Source organism: Bombina bombina, chromosome 6, assembly GCF_027579735.1.
Source record: "Bombina bombina isolate aBomBom1 chromosome 6, aBomBom1.pri, whole genome shotgun sequence".
NCBI classification, from domain to species: Eukaryota; Metazoa; Chordata; class Amphibia; order Anura; family Bombinatoridae; genus Bombina; species Bombina bombina.
The window spans coordinates 930,193,932-930,217,648 of NC_069504.1; the positions used below are offsets into that span (position 1 = coordinate 930,193,932).

The 23,717-nt window shown below is 39.3% G+C and overlaps 1 protein-coding gene across 1 annotated transcript in view; it reads right to left on the reverse strand.

Moving 5' to 3' along the window:
* The window catches only part of WWC1 (WW and C2 domain containing 1), a 425,359-nt gene that overhangs the window by 83,608 nt on the left and 318,034 nt on the right, over positions 1 to 23,717 (reverse strand). The window contains exons 11-15 of the mRNA XM_053718574.1: positions 22,367 to 22,890; positions 19,855 to 19,963; positions 5,125 to 5,214; positions 2,342 to 2,428; positions 1,433 to 1,625 (exon numbers count right to left, since the gene is read on the reverse strand). Of these exons, the coding sequence (XP_053574549.1) occupies positions 1,433 to 1,625; positions 2,342 to 2,428; positions 5,125 to 5,214; positions 19,855 to 19,963; positions 22,367 to 22,890 (1,003 nt within the window). The remainder of the gene's footprint in view (positions 1 to 1,432; positions 1,626 to 2,341; positions 2,429 to 5,124; positions 5,215 to 19,854; positions 19,964 to 22,366; positions 22,891 to 23,717) is intronic.

Below are 23,717 nucleotides of genomic sequence, written 5' to 3' on the forward strand. Positions count from 1 at the left end.
AGTGGCAAACACCACAAAACAGGCTGTCCTGGGATAGTTCTGAATCACTGCACTAACCCTAGCTTAGCTTATAAGCTGTGTGAAAAGCGATGCTTTGGCGTAAAGGGAGTCTGCGTGAAAGCAGACTTGAAGTAAAAAAGTGTGTCATTGTGAACCTCATTTGCATATCTTACCCAGAATCCTTTGCTGCATTGGAAACAATGTAATTCAGAGGTTTTCTGTGGGAAAAACAAGCCTTCTGGCCTGTTAATGAACTACACAATGAGTTATATATTTTTTTGTTCTCTCTCTCTCTCTCCTTTTTCTGACTATTTTATCATTAAAGGGACACTAAACCCAATTTTTTCCTTTCATTATTCAGATAGAGAATAACATTTTAAACAACATTCCAATTTACTTCAATTATTTAATTTGCTTAATTCTTTAGATATCCTTTGCTAAAGAAACAGCAATGCACATGGGTGAGCCAATCACACAAGGTATCTTTGTGCAGCAACCAATCAGCAGCTACTGAGCCTATCTAGATATGCTTTTCAACAAATGATATCAAGAGAATGAAGCAAATTAGATAATAGAAGTAAATTAGAAAGTTTAAAATGGCATGCTCTATCTGAATCATGAAAGAAAAAAATTGTGTTTCATGTCTTGTTAATTCATGTCACATAAAAGAAGCAGTAAATAATAAGACTATATTTAGAGCGAGGTTATTTTCTTACTCAATAGCTTGCACTATATAAAGTGATTTTTATTAAAAGACAATAGTAATACAGCCAATCCAAGGCAACCTTGCTCATGACATATCAGGCCCCAACCATATTGCTACACACATGGTTGCAAACACTGCTACCATATAGTGTTCAAGACACGTGCACACAAGTTCTAACAAAGGATACCAAAGAATTAGGTACATTTTATAACAGACGTTATCTGCAAAGTCTCTTTTAGTTGTACACTCTATAGGAATCATGAGCATTTAATTCATGTCCCTTTAAATTGTAGTAAAACTATTTCAACTTTTTCATACACACATGCTTTTTTGTACCAGTGACATTTTGTTAAATCAGATTAATCTCATTGTAGAAGGCACGTCCATTCGGCAATTCATTTTCTAAATTAATTCCAAATACGACTGATGCCTTCGGTAGCGGCATTCGGCCACTTTCAGAGCCAGATTTATTCTTGTGAAGGTGCAACACACATAGATCTTGTACAGATCTATGTGTGTTGGTCTTTCACACAAATAAATCTGGCTCCAAAAACAGCAAATGCTGCTACCTGCGGCCATATTCAGCATTCAAATTGCCAAATCATTGTAGTATTGTTTTCTTATTGTTTCCTTAATATTACATCTTTGTAAACTAGCATTTTTTATTTGTTTACTTTATCTATCACTTATGGCCAAACAGGGTGTTAGAAGAAATATGCTCATTACCAGACATTCTTCACGATGGTCCGTTAGCAATGTGCACACATCTACTCTTAAAGTCTTCTGGCGCAAAGCAGCATGGGATGCGGAAACCAAAAACATTTCACTAAATCCAAGAGAATCTGTTAGATCCATAGTTCTTGTTCGAAACAAACAGCTTGAGCTTTCTGAACATGGAAGGACAGCAACACGGATATAACTAAAAAGAAAAAAAACAAATGTTATATTATAAAATGTCTTTTATTGAAATAAAAGTAGTGTTTTTAGAGTTTGTAAGGAAATACATATAAATGAAAGTAGTTTTTATTAACACAAAAAAAAAAAACATGATAGCAACATAAATTTGATGATATTTTTCAACATAAAAACTGCCACCATAGGTTTGGATAAATCTTATTGGAAACCATTTTGGTAATTTTTAGCCGTTTAATTAAAAATCAAACAAACAGGCAATCAGAAACTAACTCTTTTCACTATAATATTATGTCAAAATAAATGCATCAGCACGTTCTCAAATGTATGATTAACCAGGTTTTATTAAAAACAAAATAGTATTGCAACTTAAATTATTATCATTTTTTTAACATGATTTTCAGATTCAAGTGCTCTTATTTGTGATATTCAAAATAGAGAGAAGCTACACAAAATATTTTGGATTTTTTTGTACCTTGTATTGTATTGTAGGAGTCTATGTTTCACATAAAGAACAGAGCTAAATTCTAAGGTTACAGTATTTGACCCTCTCACCCTACCCCCTCTAAATTCCCATATGGTTACCTACACCACTTATTTAAATATATATATTTCCTATTTTTTATACAAGTATATTGTTAATCAGCTGATGACATATCAAAAATAAATACATTTCTAATTGGTAAACAACACTTATTAGTTTTGTAGTTATGAGGTACTTACACTTTTTGGTCGTGTTGAGGCAACAGAGCAGTTGAATAATCTAACTGCATGACAAATATTGCAAATTGCCTACTTTTCTCATCATACCTGAAAAAATATAACAGAGAAAGGGTTACTATAGATCACTGTATATAAGTACACATACATAATTACAAAAGACACAAACTCAACAGTTTGTGCTGTTTTACTATAGTTGCTGCTTTTTCAGTATTTAAGCCCCAGATCTTTTATGAATCCAGTTGTCCTTACAGATATGATGGGCAAACTAAAAATAACTCAAATATACATACTACACACACATACACACATTTTATTTATTAAAGTAAACACATTTTATTTCTATTTAACAACACAGATATGTGTTTTTACTATGCAATAATGTTTACGTATAAGAGAAAACAAAAAAAAAAGCATAAACCCTCTACATTTCTATATGTTTTAATGAGTAATTCAAACTAGACAGATGTGTTTTAATAAATTACAATTGTAGAACAAAAACAGTACTGGATTGCCTTTATTGTTTGTACATAATAAGTAAGATGTTGCTATTCTTTATCATATACATTTCCTCATCACTCTCTATGAAAAACAAAATAACTGACAATGATGATATCTCTTGGATCAGTTTCTTATTCTTATACTCTTAACCTGTTAGTTTCATATATATATATATATATATATATATATATATATATATATATATATATATATATATATATATATATATATATATATATGTTTGTAATTGGATATTAAGTGCATCATTTTTTTAAAAATGCTGTGAGTTTTAAACTCTGATATATCAGTGATGCAAGAAGATGATAAGGAATCAGTGTTTCCTCTAAGGCTACATTTTATGAGCGGTCCTGCAGTGAAACAGTTAATAAGGGAACCATACCTTGGGGTCTGTATTGTGTAGTGCTTGCTAACTGCAGGGTGTAGTTCCCTAATTAATTTTTTCACTGCTGAGCCTCTTACAAAATCTGGCCTTAGAGGGAGCACAGGATCTAAACTGTTTTGGTAATCGGACCAAGTGTATTTCCTGTGTGCAATGCAACTACCCATGGAAATAAGATAGTTATGTATAACAACGCATGGCTGTTCACGAATCCTGCATGTTGTGTATTGCACTCAATTTTTGACTGTAGTCACTTAAGGCCCCCTATGAATCTCTATATAATATCTATAACAGGTCAACAACATTTCCAAAGTCAAATTTTCACATTTTATAATTGTTTTCCTTCTATGACTGCTATCTACTGCTGCAAAATAGTACTTACTTATCATCATGGTATCTATATGTCTCAGAGCAAGTACTTTCTTTAACACTCTACTCATAAAAAGTGAAGTATGTTTCTCTTCAAAAGTAAAAAATAAAGGTTACTTGGTGGTGATACTAATTGCCCTCAACAAAAACAAATGCTGTAAAGGAATTTTGGAATTTCTAGGCTATTCACAGACAAATAAAACATACCGAATAATAAAGCTTATAATATAAGATTCCCTCACCACAGGTACTACTTGACTACAGGTAGTAGTTAACACTGGTGTGTAAATGTATATGTGTTTTTGTGTGTATGTGTGTGTTTTGTTTCCAGAATTGAATTTGACAGTAGTATTAAATTAATTCTAGTTTGTTTTGTTACATTCCTGGCACAGCCCTGCAATAAAGCTGGTTTTGAGATGTGATGGAACTTTTATGAGGGAATACATTCTTAAATACTACTTATGTTGATAAGCTCTGGTGTGTGGTTTTAAAGTGAAAAACACCTGAGATGTGAAACTGTGACTTTCACTTATCTATCTACCTTTTCATACAGAACCATAGTTTGCCAGACAATTTCTGTTCATGGTGAGGTTATGAACTGTTCCTGTCCTGACATTATACTCAAACATTTTAAGATGCATATAAAAGCACCATTTACACATGCTGAATATGTATATATTTTAAAAAAGCTGAACTAATGAATATCAGTTCATTACTTACATTAGAATGGTTTGGAAAACAAAACAAAAAACAACAAATACATTTTGAAAAGCTTTTTGTGACATGAAATTATGAAAATCACACTAGACTGATTCAACTAGAGTGATTGATAAGCCATTCTCTAGCAGTGGGGCGGCATTGCACAAGTAGACGTCTCGCAGTGCTAAATATATGGGGAACAAATATGCCCTACAATTTGTGATCTTGAGCAAACATGTTCATGTAATGTGAACCTTGTCCATCCGATTAATTATGAATCTGGCCTTAAGTCTAAAGAAGCATTTATAGAAATCATTTGCGAGCAGCTGTCATAAGGCCCTGACATCAAACACTACTAAACATGTCATTTTAGCCTATGGGACCGATTTATCAATGTCTGTCCGACATGATACACTGTAGCGTATCATGTCCAACAGACATCGCTGAATGCCGACAACATACGCTATCGGCATTTAACATTGCACAAGCAGTTCACCAGAACTGCTTGTGCAATGCCGCCCCCTGCAGATTCGTGGCTAATCGGCCGCTAGCAGGGGGTGTCAATCAACCCGATCGTATAGGAACGGGCGGATTGCAGACCGCAGCCTCAGAGGCGGCGGACCAGTTGTGGAGCTGCGGTCTTAAGACCGCTGCTTCATAACTGCTGTTTCTGGCGAGCCTGAAGGCTCGAGCAGAAACAAGGGCATTAGGGGCCATTCGTCCCTTGATAAATTGACCCCTATGTATGAAGACTTATGAATCCCTCTGTAAGTTCAGGTATGACCTTGTATTAAGTGGTTAAATATGTTGCGCTTACTTCATTCCAATTTTGATCTTGGCCGTGCTCACTGCATCTGATTCTTCACTGTCAAATGTAGTAGCTTCTACAGCAGCATCTGACGTACACCTACAAAAATGTAACAACAAAAGTGTTTAAAGGTGTTTTTAACTCATAGGTGTTTTGTCATAAGGGAGAGTTTACAGCTTTCTACAGCTTTTTCCCCTGTGGCACGTCTGACTTGTACTATAACTTTGTAATCCACTTCACACTTCTACATTCAATAAAACACATTAGTCACAATAATATCTTGCTGGAAAAAAAATTGCTACAACATAAACTCGAAAATTCCATAATTCATAGAAATTGGTACCTGCCCCTCATCACAGCCACAAATTATAGGGATATTAAAAAGAATGAGATTGTAATAAAAATTTGTATTTTGTGTAGTTAAAAACTTTGCAATATACTTTCATTTTTTCCCTTTTTTTCTGTATTTTACCTAAATTCCACTGAGTTTCTATAAAGTAATGGTCTCCACTATGTTTGAAATAGTTTTCACCTTATTTGTCTCTTCTGCTAAGAACAATTAGGGACATATATAAAACAAGCAGTAAAAGAGACTGTACAAATAAGGTTGTGTGGAACATAAGCAATTATCTAACAAGCTTTGGTTGCTCAATTACTTTTATCGCCTGTTTTATATCTGTCCCTACTTGCAAGCAGCAGAAGAAATAGATAAGGGAAACTTGAGTTTAAACATGGCAGCATCTATTACTTTATAGAAACAAAATATATGCACTTAAATCTTTGATATTTAAACAACTTAAACATCTACATATTATTCTATATAAGGCTCATCTATGCTTTTACATTATGTCTAGCATATATTTACTGTTTTATATCCCTTTAAGCTCCTTTATAAGACACATCTATCTTGTAACAGTACAGAGCATAAAACAAGATGCCCTGTAAAGGATACCAGCACAGCCAGTACATACAGCCATACGGCCAGCTGCTTTTGTTCTACCAAATCTTGTGATTATAATCATTGTTTTCCGTGTTGCAACCTTATCATACATTGGGGGCCCTCACACAGCCTTACTGTACTATTACATTTATTTCCCCTTAAAGGGACACTCAAGTCAAAATTAAACTTTCATGATTCAGATAGAGTAGGCAATTTTAAATAACTTTCCAATGTATTTCCATTAACAAAATGTGTACAGTCTTTTTATATTTACACTTTTTGAGTCACCAACTCCAACTGAGCATGTGCACGAATTATCAGAGTATACAAATATGCATTTGTGATTAACTGATGCCTGTCACATGATTCAGTGGGAGTTGAAATAGACATAACTTTAAAATGAGTCAGAACAAAATCTACTATGCATATGAAGTTCAGGCTAAGTGCTATTGCATGATCTTGTTATGCATTTGTTAATTATGCAAAACTACTCTATTTACTGGTCCTTTAATGTGTTCCAAATGACTTGTTATACCTTCTGCAGAGTATTAAATGTATAAGGAATTGTTCCTTCCTAATTATTTTTGTATTTCAAATACTTGGTTTTGATCATTAGAACCATCCCCTATTGTTCTCAAGGACATACCTACATACATGGGCTGAGCCTGCAGAAAGAGCAGATCTGCTCATGTTATCTCTGTATAAACACACAGGGACCGCATTATCAAAGTGCGAGCAGACATGATGCTGTAGCGGATCATGTCAGCCGCACATCGATAATGGACCTGAAGCGGAGTGGGTCGAAAGCAGTATCCGCTGCTTCATAAATCGACACACAGCCTAACAGTTAGGTATTGAAACAGCGGTTAAAAAAAGGGAAACAAGTAAATTGGAAAAAAAATGTTTTAACTTACACGCTCTATCTGAAAGTTTCATATTAATTTAAATGTTTCTTTAACGTAAAAGTAAAATTTGAAATAGAAAAATGTGTCTTACTTCATGTTTTTGGGTAGGTTCCTAGATTCTAATTAAATTTGTCAAGCTTAACAATATCGCTCATGCCCTACTCACCCATAATGCATGGGGCAAGTGGATTTGTCTCAGTAATATTTATAGAAATGGCTGGCATTAATAGTTTGTGGCCGAATTATCAAATGTCTGTCTGACATGATCCACTCAGGGGATCATGTCCTACAGACATTGCTGAATGCCAACAGCATACGCTGTCGGCATTTAACATTGCACAAGGAGTTCTAGTGAACTGCTTGTGCAATGCTGCCCCCTGCAGATTCGCAGGGGGTGTCAATAAAGCCGATCATATGAGATTGGGTGGATTGATGTCCGCAGCCTCAGAGGCGGCGGACCAGTTAAGAAGCAGTGGTCTTAAGACCGCTGCTTCTTAAAGGGCCAGTAAACCAACCAAATAGTGTTATATAATTCTGCACATAGTGCAGAATTATACAACATTAGGTTAGCGCCAGCTTTCTAAATCAAAGTATGTCACAGATATTTTCCTACAAAAATGTATTTTACAGACCGCCGCTCCTGGCTCTACTGAGCGGGTCTGTTTTTTTTCTAAGCGCATTGGGCACGCTGTCAAGTCACAGCCGGCCAGATTGCATCATTAAAATAAATGTAGCTCGCTTCCGCTCTAGTCTGGTAGCAGGAGTGAGCTATATTCATTTTAATAGCATGATCGGGCCGGCTGTGACTAGACAGCGTGCCAAATGCGCTTAGAAAAAAAACAGACCCGCTCAGTAGAGCCAGGAGCGGCGGTCTGTAAAATACATTTTTGTAGGAAAATATCTGTGACATACTTTGATTTAGAAAGCTGGCGCTAACCTAATGTTATATAATTCTGCACTATGTGCAGAATTATATAACATTATTTGGTGGGTTTACTGGCCCTTTAACTGTTGTTTCGGAGAGCCTGAGTGCTCGCGCAGAAACAGGGGCATCTAGGGCCATTCGGCACTTGATAAATCGGCCTCTCTGTATCTATCTTAAAACAACCATTACCTTTTTTTTTATGATATATGATCAGTTTGATATCTATGAGAAATACATCTGGAAATATTGGAATGGGTCCTCAACTTTATCCAAAGCAATATATTCTGTTTATAAAGAACACAATTTCATATAATTATTTTATTTCACAATAAGAATAATGGATGTTCTGGATTTGTAAATGATTAATAGCTTGCATGACATCATTTTAATAGCAGATTAAACATTAAAGCAATTATTTAGGGTATGTACTCATAATAAAGATAAAACTTTCTAATTACGCCCTTTACTAGTATGTACAATAATACTAACATGTGTTCATCCTGCAGAAAACAATGTACATTTTAAATATTTTGAAAACAATGAGTACTTCCCAGAATGGTTTTGCAATCCTTAGAGCTCATGGCACTTTTTTTAGGATTTGTTTGCAAAATAATCATATTTATGCTGTCATAATTAGTCAAAGTAAAATATAGGTTTATAGGGTGGAATATCTGAATAAAACAGAACGGCTCAGGAAAATATATAATATTATACATAACAGGAGTTCAGACTAGTTACCTTTATTCTCATAGTATATGCAATCAACAGAACGCCTAAATAGCATTATATAGAATGTGCAGCCACCAATCAGCAAATAGCACCCAGGGGCTGAGCCTACCTAGCTATGTTTTTCAACAAAGGATACCTAAATAATGAAGCAAATTAGATATAGAAGTAAAATGGAAATTTGTTTAAAATAATATGCTCTATCTGAATCATGAAAGAAAAAACCCCATAAATTATGTATTAAAGTATGTAAAGAGAACCAAGTAGTCGCATTACAAATCTGCTCCATAGAAGCCTCATTCTGAAAGGCCCAATAAGAGGCCACAGCTCTAGTTGAATGAGCCTTAATCCTCAGAGGAGGCTTATGTCCCGCTGTCTCAATGCGAAACGGAGGACACTCCTCAGCCAAAAAGATAAGGATGTCGAAGAGGCCCTCTGACCCCCAAGCTTCCAACGGAGCCTGTGCAAAACCTAAAGAACAAGATTTAAACTCCAAGGAGGAGCAATAGATCTAAACACAGGTCTGGTCCTAGCAGAGCCTTAACAAGTGACTGCACATCAGGAAGCTCAGCGAACCTCTTGTGCAGTAACACAGAAAGGGCCGAAACTGTCCCCTCAGGGTTCTTGCAGAAAAGACCTTCTCCAGTTCATCCTGGAGAACAGAATAAGTAGGTCCTCCACACCTTATGATAGATGTGACGAACAACCCTCTCTTGGCTAGGACTAAGCGTTCAATCTCCACGCAGTCAGCCTGAGAGATCTAGACATAGATGAACAAAGAGATCTTGGTCAGCAGATCCCTGCGACAAGGTAACTTCCACGGAGGGGACAACGACATCCCCACTAGTCTGCAAACCATATCCTTCACGGCCAAGACAGAGCAATAAGTATCACTGACGCCTTACTAGGAAGTAGTGGTAACGGCCATAAAAGATCAATTAGATTGAACCTCCAAGGCCCCGCTAATGCATCTGTTAGCTCCGCCTGAGGATCCTTGTACCTCAACCCATATCTGGGTAACTTGGTAATGAGACGTCATAAGATCTTCTCCTTGCAAATTTCCGCAAACACTCGGGATGGAGAGACCAATCCCCCCGGATTAAAGTATTGTCTGCTGAGGAAATCTGCTTCCCAGTTGTCCACACCCGGAATGTGGATCGCTGACAGAACAAATGTGGGTCTCTCTCGTTCCCCCCTGATGGTTGATGTAAGCCAGGATATATTGTCTGATTGGAATCTGATAAACTGGGACAAACCCAGCAGAGACCAAGCCTTCAGAGCATTGTATATTGCCCGAAGATCCAAAATGCGATCAGGAAGGCTGTAGTCACAATCACCCAGGATGGTCTTGAGACGGTCTTGGGACAAGTGATCTGGACAAAAACCCAAGAGAGCTATTCTTTTGATCGGTTGTCCAGAGGAATCTGTTGAGACAGATCCGAGTGATCGCCATTCCACTGCCTCAGCATGTGCAGTTGCAACAGTCTGAGGTGAAACCTGGCACAGGAATTGATGTCCATGCTGGACACCATGAGACCAATCACCTCCATAAACCGAGCCACAGATGGCCTTAAGGAGGTCTGGAGGGCAAGACATGTCGAAGCTAGCCTGCAACGTCTCTGGTCTGTTAGAAATATTCTCATGTCTATGGAGACTATTATAGTACCCAAGAATTCTACCCTGGTACTTGATACAAGAGAACTCTCTCTAAATGTATCTTCCATCCATGGGATTAAAGAAGACAGAGGAAAGATTCCGAATGGTCCACTCTCTGAAAAACTTCTTGGAGAATGCTGTGTTGGCCGGGAATCAAACTTGGAAGGCAGCTATGCTCACCACTATACCAGCTAGACCAAACAGAAGATCAATAAACTGGAAGTGCTGGTCCAGGAACACAAACCTTAGGAACTGGAAGTGGCCCTTGAGGATTGGAACGTGAAGGGAGCATCCTTCAGATCTATCGTGGTCATGAACTGCCCTTCTCGAACGAGGGGAATGCACCTATTGTCTCCCTCTTGATCGAGGGGACATTTAAAAACTTGTTTAAGCACTACAGGTCCAAATCGAACAGAAAGATCCCTCCTTCTTTGGAACCACGAAAAGGTTTGAATAGTATTCCAAACCTCTCACTGTGCTTGGCACCGGGACAATAACTTCTAAGAGGACAGATCCTGTACGCACCCCAGAAAAGCATCCCTCCTTCTGGTCAGGAAAATAGGAGAGAGAGGAGGAACTGCCCTTGGGTGGCTGAGACTTGAAACCTATCTTGTAACCCTGAGCTATGACCTCCAGGACCCATGGATCCTGCACGTCCCTGAACCAAGCGACTGAAAAGAGTGACAGTCTGCCCCCTACACGATCCAGAAGAGGACCGGGGAACGCCCATTCATGCCGACTTAGACTCGGCTGGCTTTTTGAATTTATTCCTGGACTGAGCCAGCTTCTAGGAGCTCTTGGTTTGCTCAGGCTTAGCGGAGGACTGCTGACATGGGCTTTATCAAAACGAAAAGAACGAAAATTGTCCCTTAGACTCATTCATATTCTCTTGCGGTAGAAGGGCACCCTTGCCGCCTGTGACCGTGGAGATAATTGAGTCCAGGCCTGGACCAAACAAAATCATTCCCTCAAAGGGAAGGGAAAGAAGTCTAGAACTAGAAGTCATATCCGCAGACCATGACTTCAGCCAGAGCCTGACGAGCCTGAACAGAAAAAGCTGAATTCTTAGCATTTAGGCGAATAATCTGCCTAATAGCATCACAGATAAAAGAATTATCAACCCTCAAGGCCGTAAATCTTTCCTGAGTAACGTCGAGGGGACCTCTCCACCCCGATCAATCCTATAAGGAGTCACACCAGAAGGTAGTTTCTCCAGCAACCTCGGCAACGGCCCCCTCCGGTTGAAACAAATATCCTGTATGTTGAAACAACTTTCTTAAAAAAAGAATTTCCATCCTTTATCCATGGGCTCTTGAAACGAAGAGCTATCCTCAAACGGGATAGCAAGACGTTTAGCAAGGGTGAAGATATCGCCATCCCTTTCAGGGACGGAACCTCACAACTCCATTGAGAGTCAAGGACCGGGAACGATTTGTTAAAGGAAGAAGAGAGGAACAATCCAGTCCCATTCATTCTTAATAATGTTCACCATCTAACAGGAGCAGGGAAGGATAAGGTACCACCCTGTCCTCAAACTCTATCCAATTTAGGAATCAAAGGTTCCTCACACCGCCGTCTGAGCTGCGCAGTAACGTCTGGTGAAAAAAATGCCCTCCTCCAGATGGAGGATCAACAATGCTACAGGAAACTGCATGGGTAGAGAGATAAGCATGTAGGGTACGCATTTCACTTGACGACAGCTCCTCAGAGGTGGACGGCTCAGTAGTATCAAACATGTTTGATATTATCACATTATCAAGGCATATGGAACATAATTGAGGGTGCGGTACTAAGGCCTCCTCACAATATAAACAGGAATTACTCTTTAGGAATAGACGGGGTGACCTCTAACAGAATCCTCCATCGCTAGTGCAATAACCGGAGAATTATAGAAATAAAACATTATTTTATTCAAAAGAACTTCACCTTTATATCCCAATGACTGGGGCACTCACCACCTCCCATGACCCAGACAGTACAGAGAGTTAGGACTCCTCTCTGATAGTGTCAGGGTGCCAGGAATCAGACTGAGACGAGAAGTGCAAAAATAATCACACCTTTATTAATAGCAAAAAATAATAAAAAGTCCACAAGTCAAATAACAAGCCAGGAATCAAAACCAGAACTGGTAGTCAGACGAGCCAAGTCAGGAGCCAAAGCGAATAGTCAGACGAGCCGGAATCAGGAACAAGGAAAACAGCAGAGTCGGGAACAAGCCAGGGATCAAGAACCAGGAAGTACGTCAGGCAGCCAGGTAATACACAGGAACTCTCACAAACAGGTCTCAGACAACGCAAAGGCAAAGCATACTGAACAGAGGCCCTTTAAATAATAAGTGATGACATCACAATTCTGAGACTGCATCCTGTCTCACATGGATGATGCACAGCAGTTTGGCCATAAAAGGAAGTGCAGGAATTGAGCAGCATCCCCCAAAATGCACCAAGTCAGGAAGACAGGTGAGTAAAATGGCTGCCAGCAGCACATGGCAAACAAAACAGGGAACCTTGACAGTACCCTCCCCTCAACGACCCCTCCCCCGCGGGAGGACAAAAGGCTTATTGGGGAAACGGGCATGGAAGGCACGGGGGAGGGCGGGAGCATGAACATCAGAGGAGGGAACCCAAGAATGCTCCTCCAGACCATAACCTCTCCAGTGAACCAAATACTGTACACGGCCCCTGGACATACGAGAGTCAATAATGCTGCTGACCTCATACTCCTCATGGTTGTCAAGAAAGATAGGACGGGGACGAGGCAACATAGTGGTAAACCGATTACAAACCAATGGTTTCAAGAGGGATACATGAAAAACATTGGAGATGCGCATAGCAGGAGGAAGGTCAAGAGCGTAGGCCACAGGATTAACCCGTCGGAGTATTCGAAAAGGACCAACATAACAGGGAGCCAATTTATTGGAAGGCACATGAAGGTTCAAGTTGCGGGAGGACAGCCAAACTCTCTCACCAACCTGGTAGGAAGGTGCGGGCAGACGCCTACGATCAGCCTGGAACTTTTGGCGCTGCATAGAACGATGAAGGCAATCCTGAATCTGCACCCACGTGGAACGGAGTTGCTGGAGATGCTCCTCCAAAGCCGGAATACCCTGAGACATGAATCGGGATGGTTGAAACCCATAATTCGCCATGTACGGGGATATCTTGGAGGAAGCATTAATAGCACTATTACGAGCAAACTCTGCCCAAGGTAACAGTTCAGACCAATTATTGTGGTGATCTGAGACATAGCAACGGAGGAACTGTTCCAGAGCTTGATTAGACCGTTCCGCAGCCCCATTGGATTGAGGGTGATATGCCGAGGAGAAGGAAAGCTGGATCCCCATTTGAGCACAAAAGGAACGCCAAAATCTGGAGACAAACTGGCTACCCCTGTCCGACACTATCTCCTTAGGTAACCCATTTAAACGGAAGACCTCCCGGGCAAAAATTGAAGCAAGCTCCTGAGCGGTAGGCAGCTTCATCAAGGGAATGCAATGTGACATTTTAGAAAAACGGGCAATCCTGAATCTGCACCCACGTGGAACGGAGTTGCTGGAGATGCTCCTCCAAAGCCGGAATACCCTGAGACATGAATGAATCGGGATGGTTGAAACCCATAATTCGCCATGTACGGGGATATCTTGGAGGAAGCATTAATAGCACTATTACGAGCAAACTCTGCCCAAGGTAACAGTTCAGACCAATTATTGTGGTGATCTGAGACATAGCAACGGAGGAACTGTTCCAGAGCTTGATTAGACCGTTCCGCAGCCCCATTGGATTGAGGGTGATATGCCGAGGAGAAGGAAAGCTGGATCCCCATTTGAGCACAAAAGGAACGCCAAAATCTGGAGACAAACTGGCTACCCCTGTCCGACACTATCTCCTTAGGTAACCCATTTAAACGGAAGACCTCCCGGGCAAAAATTGAAGCAAGCTCCTGAGCGGTAGGCAGCTTCATCAAGGGAATGCAATGTGACATTTTAGAAAAACGGTCAACCACCATAAGGATAACAGTATTGCCATTGGAAACAGGGAGCTCGACAATGAAGTCCATGGAAAGATGTGTCCAAGGACGCTCACCATTAGCAATAGGTTTAAGAAGACCCACAGGAAGACGTCGAGGAGTCTTATTCTGTGCAAAAACTAAGCAGGAGGCAACATACGCAGCAACATCAGAACGAAGACCTGGCCACCAGAATTGTCGAGTGACAGACCAAATCATTTGGTTCTTGCCTGGGTGACCTGCGGCTTTAGGATAGTGGTAAGTGTTTGAAGATTCTCAGGAACAAAACACTTACCACTAGGTTTCTCAGGAGGTGCATTGGTTTGTGCAGCCAGGATCTCCTCCCCCAAGGGAGAAATCAAATTAGTACATATGGTAGCCAAAATATGGTCAGGAGGTATAACAGGAGTAGGTACAGACTCCTCCTTGGACAGAGGCGAAAATTGTCGAGAGAGGGCATCGGCCCTAACATTCTTACTAACAGGCGTGCAGGCTTAAGGGGCCTACCATCAATGGCCTCAATAGCAAGCGGAATGGACCGTGGCAAAACAGGAATGGAGTGCTTTGATACAAAAGCACTGTCAATGAAATAGCCCGCAGCACCAGAGTCAACAAGAGCCTGGGTGACTATGGAGGAGTCCACCCAGGAAAGGACAACCGTGACCAAAGGTTTCTCCTTAAGCGGTTCCGGGGACGAGGATAAACCACCCAAGGTCTGCCCCCGACAGGACCTTAGGTGTGAGCGTTTCCTGGCCGTGTTGGACAAGACTTCAAAAGGTGGCCCTGTAACCCACAATAGAGGCAGAGCCCCTCCCTCCTCCTAAAGGCCCTCTCCGCCGCAGAGAGGCGCGTGAATCCCAGCTGCATCGGCTCAGCAGTACCTGGTGACTCGGGACCAGGAGGCATGGGAGGAGAGGGAGGTATGGGTGGGAATGAATACGTAGGAGACAATGGAACAGGAGGCTTCCGCAAGCGCTCCTTGAAAGAGGGCCTCTGATGTCAATTAGGATCAAAAAAGACACCAATGCCTCGAGATCCTCTGGTAAATCTCTGGCAGCAACTTCGTCTTTAATCGCATCAACGAGCCCATGAAAGAAGGCGGCAACAAGGGCTTCATTGTTCCAACCTACCTCTGCGGCAAGCGTACGGAACTCAATAGCATACTGAGCAACAGATCTTGTACCTTGCTGAATGGACATGAGTTGTTTAGCAGCAGAGGAGGAGCGAGCCGGAACATCAAATACCCTTCGAAAGGAGGCCACAAATTCAGGGTAATTTGAAATTACAGGTTTATTAGTCTCCCACAAGGGATTACCCCAGGCAAGAGCTGTGTCAGAGAGTTACAAGATGAGAAATCCCTCCCACCTTAGCTCTGTCAGAGGGAAACGCCTGAGGTAACATCTCAAAGTAAATGCCCACCTGGTTCAAAAACCCTCTGCACTGAATAGGATCACCTCCATATCGCTGAGGTAGAGGTGCAGAACCGGACATGCTCCTGGTAGGCATAGGTGCAGCAGCGGAAACAGGATCAGCCATAACTTGCGGGACACTTTGGTCCAAATGTGCAGTGCGAGTCAGCAGGGTTTGCAGGGCTAGTGCAAATTGATCCAAGCGATGATCCTGTACATCCATCCTGGAAATGATGGCAGGTAAAGGTGGATTATTAGCACTATCAGGATTCATGGCCTTTGCGTAATGTCAGGGTGCCAGGAATCAGACTGAGACGAGAAGTGCAAAAATAATCACACCTTTATTAATAGCAAAAAATAATAAAAAGTCCACAAGTCAAATAACAAGCCAGGAATCAAAACCAGAACTGGTAGTCAGACGAGCCGAGTCAGGAGCCAAAGCGAATAGTCAGACGAGCCGGAATCAGGAACAAGGAAAACAGCAGAGTCGGGAACAAGCCAGGGATCAGGAACCAGGAAGGACGTCAGGCAGCCAGGTAATACACAGGAACTCTCGCAAACAGGTCTCAGACAACGCAAAGGCAAAGCATACTGAACAGAGGCCCTTTAAATAATAAGTGATGACATCACAATTCTGAGACTGCATCCTGTCTCACATGGATGATGCACAGCAGTTTGGCCATAAAAGGAAGTGCAGGAATTGAGCAGCTTCCCCCACAATGCACCAAGTCAGGAAGAGAGGTGAGTAAAATGGCTGCCAGCAGCACATGGCAAACACAACAGGGAAAAAACCCTGACAGATAGACACCCGGTCAGGAAAGAATCACATGGTGCACAATGCAGGACCGTCCCTGCTATGAGAAAAATCGTGCCAAGCTAGTAAGCTGCATGGCTCTCAAAGTGAAAGTGAAACCTGTATATTCCATAACAGCCTATGAGCCCATAACATCTCACACATAAAAGCAGCATAAAATCAAATAAACATATAAGATTATTTCCCCCTGTTCAATAATTCCCCTCAGGAGATATTAACCCTTGATTCTATACAGATAAAAGGAGTCGCACTGTGACCCTGTCTTCTAGCGTTATCATACATGTCATACATAAAAAATGAAACGATCTTACCAGAATCTATGCCGTGGAACAGGAACATGGCCTTTCAAGTGTGACAGGTTAGTAGCATCGCTCCTGCATGGACTTGAGAGCAGAAAGCAGGCAGAGAAACTCGTCAACGCTGATTGCTTATGGAGCTGTTAATCTGTGTCGGGATGGTTTTGCAGAAAGACTCTCCCTGCATCTCCGGACTCTAACTTTCGCCCATACTCTCACTGAGAGGCTGACAGGACTACTTAATACTCCAGTACCATTGCGAAGAGTACTACTCTCCATAAGAGACTACTCTGAATCTTCCGACACTTCTCTGCCAACCTCCTGTGACAAAAGGCAAAGAACTACTGGGGGATTAGGGGAGTGGAGGAGGTATTTGAGCCTTTGGCTGGGGTGTCTTTGCCTCCGCCTGGTGGTCATGTTCTTTATTCCCAAAAGTAATGAATGAAGCAGTGGACTCTCCTCCCATTAAGATGGAAATTGTGTTTCCTGTCCTTTAAGTCCCAACAACTTCCTGTAGATAAAGCTAGGCTTTACAAACAAAGGCTGAACTTAATGAATTTTCTAGAGGCACATCGCAACAAACTCCCTACTCTACTAAACCCAATTTTTTTTATTTCATGATTCAGATAGAGCATGACATTTTAAGCAACTTTCTAATTTACTCCTATTATAATTATTTTTTTCTGTTCTCTTGCTATCGTTATTTTAAAAGCAGGAATGTAAATCTTAGCAGCCAGACAATTTTAGGTTCAGCACCATGGATAGTGCTTGCTTATTTGATGCTTTCATTTACTCTCCAATAAGCAAGCATAACCCAGGTTCTCAACCAAAAATGGGCCGGCTCCTATGCATCATATTCCTGCTTTTTAAATAAAGATAGCAAGAGAACGAAGAAAATTTGATAATAGGAGTAAATTAGAAAGTTGCTTAAAATTGCAAGCTCTATCTGAATCATGAAAGAAAAGTTTTGGGTTTAGTGTCCGTTTAACCCCTATACCGCCACAACCCCCATTGCAATAAACTCCTAACTCTATTAACCCCTAAACCACCACAACCCCATCACAATAAACCCCTACATTATTAATCCTTAACTGCTAACCCCCCAAGACCCCTAACCTAAGAGCCCCTAAGTTAAAAAGAGAACACAAACAGTATACTGTTAAAAAAACATCTTCAAATAAAAAAGAGCTATACTAAAACTAAAGTACTCAAAAAAATAAAAATAGATCTAGTACTATTTACATCGAACATTATCAGATCAGATCTCTGGTTCATTTTCAAAATGTGCCCCAATTACACCCTAAATTAAGTATAGTGTGGTTTTTAAAAATATACAAATATTAGCATTTTTATTTTATTAAAAAAATAACTGCACAAAGCAGTTTTTAGGGCTTACATTTTGCGGGTGTGGGGTGCTAGAAAAAAACAGCACGTGAAAAGTGTCTTTACATTGCTGTCTATGGGGACTGTGTGTTCCCTGTAAATATATATAGATGTCCTTATATACATATATATGTATGTGTTAATATGTGTATATACACATATTAACACATAAAATATATATGTATATATCCATGCAATTTTGCACTCCACTCGTAATTTGGCCCTATATGTTTCTAAATATTAGTCATTTGAAAACATGCAATCAATTACTGAATATCATGGAGATCAAACATGGTTTTTAAATAGAGTTACTGATATTTGGGAATCAACTATGGAGGCACCCGCATAGAAAGCAATGTATGGAGTAAATATTTACTGTTCTAATTTTCATTCAACTGAACTGATGCAAACGGTTGGTTAAGTATGTGTTGACATCTTGTCACTGTATTAACTAGGGGAGCTGAAAGACAAGCTTAGGATACACTGTTATTTTACACCAGTGGTTCCTATCCCCTTTTTTCCTTTCACACACCCTTCACATACATTTGAAATGCATGTGACTCCTAATTTAATATGTATATATCTATGACACCCCATAACCTCATTAAAGGGACAGATCAACTAAAGGGACAGTCAACACCAGAATTGTTGTTTAAAAAGATAGATATTTCCTTTATTACCCATTCCCCAGTTTTGCATAACCAACACAGTTATATAAATACACTTTTTACCTCTGTGATTACCTTCTATCTAAGCTTCTGCAAACTGCCCCCTTATTTCAGTTCTTTTGACAGACTTGCTTTTTAGCCAATCAGTGCTCACTCCAGGGTAACTTCATGTGCATAAGCTCAATGTTATCTATATGAAACACATGAACTAATGCCCTCTAGTGGTCAAAATGCACTCAGATTAGAGGCAGTCTTCAATGTCTAAGAAATTAGCATATGAACCTCATAGAATTAGCTTTCAACTAAGAATACCAAGAGAACAAAACAAAAGTGGTAATAAAAGTAAATTGGAAAGTTGTTTAAAATTACAATCCCTATTTACATCATGAAAGTTTTTTTTGGACTTGACTGTCCCTTAAATTGAATAATTAAAAAATTTCCATTTTGTTTCTGTTATCAAACTGACTTTATTATCTTAGTATCCTAGAGGTGCCGAATTTATTAAGCGAAAACTGGGCTCAGACGTTTTCGGCTTCATAGTGTAGATAGAGCTATTTCCAATTGGCCAAATATCCATTTGCAAGTGCAAGAAAAAGCAGCCTTTTCGGGATGAGAACACAGCTCCCAATAGATTGTGATTAAGGACATTTTTTAAAAATTGCCACCATATAGTGTTCCAGACACATGCACACCCCCAGAGCATACCTAGGTATGGTTTTCAACTTAAGATACCAAGAGAACAAAGTAAATTTGGTAATCGTAATAACACTAACTTATTTCCCAAATCCCTTGCTTTATCTGAATCATAAAAGTTACATTTTGACTTTCATGTCCCTGTAACTCAATAAAATGTTTCAAAATGAAAAAAAGTATATATAATATGTTTCTTAATGGTTTCAGAATCAAGAATTACTGTTCACGCTGGGATCTGTAGACTTAATATTGTGAAGCATATTAAGTTATGGCTGTGATATAAAACACCCTGTTGAAAAATCACTGGTTTAGACAATACCTCTGGGTTGTTGCTTCATAAACTCCACTGTCTCCAGCTACTGACTCGTCAGAAACAGCGGACGATACGCATGCCAGTTTTAGTCCAGATACTCCAAGGCAGTTCAGACCTATTGCAAACAATGGATAGAAGATGTCAAATTGAAGGGCGCATCACAAGCCTTTATGAGTGTGTAATGTTTTGGGGGAGAGGGAGTTAGCACGGTTGCGATATCCAATCTCCAGATGTTAGGGCAACTGAATCTTTTGCTTGCAAGCTTAATTTTTACTTTCAACATATAATACCAGCTCTAACATGGGAGAGCTATTGATTTATCCTTAGAGCAGTTAGCGCTCATGAGCAATAAAAATGTATCGCTCCCCTTGTAATCTAGGCCTAAATTCATTTTTTACAGCTCACTTGGAACCTAGGTTTCACTGCAGATATGTAAATGAGAGATGCTACACATGTGGAAACAAATCAGCACTGGAAAACAGCGGAAGCTAGATTTTAACATGGCTGCAACCATGACTAGAGGGAGGTGAGGAATCGCTTGAATACTTTGCTTATAAAATGTGTTTACTGTTTAATGCCCCTTTAAGAATTAGTGAATAGAACTGTAAAATCTGTTCACAAACTTAATAACTTTATGGCACCATAGCTGAAAGACATTTATGTGTTTATTGTTTGTTGCACTCTCCATACAACTTATAAACTTGCTTGATATCTGTTACCCCCGTCTCCCCAGCTAGCTATACTCATATAATACAAATCCCACTTTACTAATAGTGATAGTAACTTTTGGTTTAATTGTAGAAAGGATATCCATATTAGACCTTACTACTGGCTTATTTGTAGAAAGAATATTTTAATACAAAGTAATTTACCTAGGAATGAAACTAAAAGACAGTTTCAGTAAAAAACAAAACAAAAACAAAAAACTATTTGATTAAAACACCATAATCAGCATTTTGTTTGCATATCATTTTAAAAATTTGAAAGTACAGTGTTTCTTATTTTTTAGCTCTTTAAGCTTCACACTAGTTCCAAGATGATTAAATTAAAGGGACAAGAACCCCCAAATCCTTATTTTATGATGCATATTGATTATAGAACATATAATTTTAAACAACTTTCCAATTTAATTAAATGATCAAATTAGATTCATGCTCTAGGTATCCTTCGTTGAAGGAGCAGTATTGCAACACTAAGAGCTAGCTGAACGCATCATGTAAGTTAATGACAAGAAGCATATAAGTGTGTTAACCAATCTGCATTCTCTGTCTGAACTATGAAAGTTTCATTTTGACTTTACTGTCCCTTTAAGTTATTCACACACCAGGTAATCAATCTCTGACAATGGGCCTGATAATCTAAACCTCTCTGCTCTGGCAAGATGATCTAATGCGTCTTGTCAGTACCGTGAGGGCCGTCAAAGACTGTAAAAAGACGTGAGTAAAAAGACTTGAGAGTTGTTTATCTTTCTATGTAGAGTTCCGGACGTGAATGAGAGACACCTACGTTGCAAAAAAAATGCTCAAAAATAGTCCCAAAAGATCTGAAGAGATTTCCCACCATGCGTGGGAATTTTGGTAATCAGGCCTAAAGTACCTAATTTATAGGTTCGCAGTGGTATATTTAGTTTTTGTGCTTCCCAAGGCCTTGTGGAATCTGCTGTCCCTCAAACTCCCCTGCCCTCACATTTACCTCATACAGCTCTTACATCTAAAGCTAAGGACTCACAAAGAGGTCATGCATCCGATAGACATCCAGCGACCACTGGCTTGTAATAAAATGAATAAATTAAACATTTTGGGGAGCACATCAGGGGAAAGGCATCATGCAGTAGTAACCCTTCAAAATGTCTTGCCCCACTAAATCCTGCAGCCTAAGGCACAAGCCTAGTTGACCTAAACTAAATACCTCCTGCGGGGGTGAGCTGATGAACAACTTCTAGGTGTTGATTAATCAATAACAGCCATACATACTATTGATTATAGCAGTGTTTTAATTAGTACTATTTTAATAATTTGATATAAGGCAACAACATATTTTGCAGCACTATAACATTAAGTTTCTAGCTATAGTATAACCATCATAACAGAACAATTATACAAACAAATAAAGATATAGAGGGCACCAACACAAGTTAACACCTAATATGCATCAACTGTAAGTGAGGACAGGTTGGTTAGCTTACAATGCTCAGTTATGCTTACTCAGACTATGTCCTGCAGGTCATACCCGGCCCTCAGATTTATTTTATGTGGCCCTCAGGACCGTTGGACAGAAAACAGACATCAGAAATTTGTTAGAGAATTAAGTTTCACACTTCTCATTGGATATTGAATTAAAAAAATGTTTTTATACCACATTTATAATACAATTAAATTAAATTATATTTTACATAAAAAACATGTTCATTTCATTTTGAGCAATTATCTATAGCAAAAGTTTGAATATAATGTAATGTGGCCCCTGTCCAAATCTGCCAAAAATGGCTGGACAGCTATAGAAAAAAGTTCTATCTTACCTTGTGCTACATTTTTGTCTTCATTTTCTTGATGATAACAATCTTCACCGCTACTCAAGACAAGTTCAGAAAAATGGTTGCTTAGAGCAATATCATCAAAGTCCATTTGGCTCAGGAAAGCATCTCCAGTTAAAAGTGGGTCTGTTACAAGAGGTGAACAAGGCGGAGAGGGAGAAGACAGAGATGACCTTGGAGACAATGATGTCATTGACTTGGGTGTACCAGATAAAGACCTCAAAACTTGCACACGGTTTGCTGGATCAATCTTCTGTGATTTTACTACTTCGTCTTCATGAATAGTAGTAATGCATCCTGAAGGTCGATAACCAACTGCTCCTTCCTGTAGCAAAAAGTCCACCTTGGTCTGGTAATCTGAGTCCAAATGCTCCAATTGTTCATAGTAAAGATCTGTAAAACTAGCAGACGTTGAGGAATTCTGGCTTGATGTGGCTAAAGAACCTCGGCTTGATGCTAGAGACCCTGGGCTGCTGCCTGATGAAAGAGATTGTGTACTGGCAGAAAGACTGAAAAAAACAAGACATAACAATTAAACAATTTGGCTAACACACATGCAAATTTATAAGGCACTAATTGCATGACCATTTACAAAAGAGTAAATATACAATCATAAAGCTAAATACATGACACCCTGGAGACAAAAGTATATTAATTATGTATGCAAACTAAAATAATCTGTTCAAATAATCTTACATTTAGCAGAAAATTGAAAGGAATGTATACAATAGAGGATATTAATCCTTATCATTAGATCAAGTAAAACATTGTGCCGAGAGTCTTGATTACTAGCCAGTGGATATGCAGATATTGAAGTATTTGAAACATTTTAGTCTACGTTCAATTTAATAAATTTCACTGTGTACAATTATTACTGAAATAATATGCTTAAATTGTATGATCTGAAATTATGGCTTAACTTTTTCTTAAACAAAATTAAACAATTTTTATATATTCTTTGAGGGTAAGTGGGTTACACTTTAACTAGACCAACATTATCATTATTATGCTCCATAATGTAGCTAACAAGCATACAATGAATACATCATGAGAACAAAAAATAAACATTGATACAAAAGGAATCAAAAGCCCTATTCCAATAGAATCTTAAAGTCTAGGTGGGGTATTGCTAGAAGAGGGGAAACAACTGATTGGATGAGATAAAGATAATTAAAACAATAATACATTTTACTAAAAGCATTTTTTGCTAATTAAAGTATACTGTAAAAATGTTCATATTTCACATCGAAATGAACCCATGCAATTTCACTTTTGATCTTTATATCCCTTTAAGTGATGTTTTTTTAAAGTGAGTTTTTTTTTAGTTGTGAGGTGC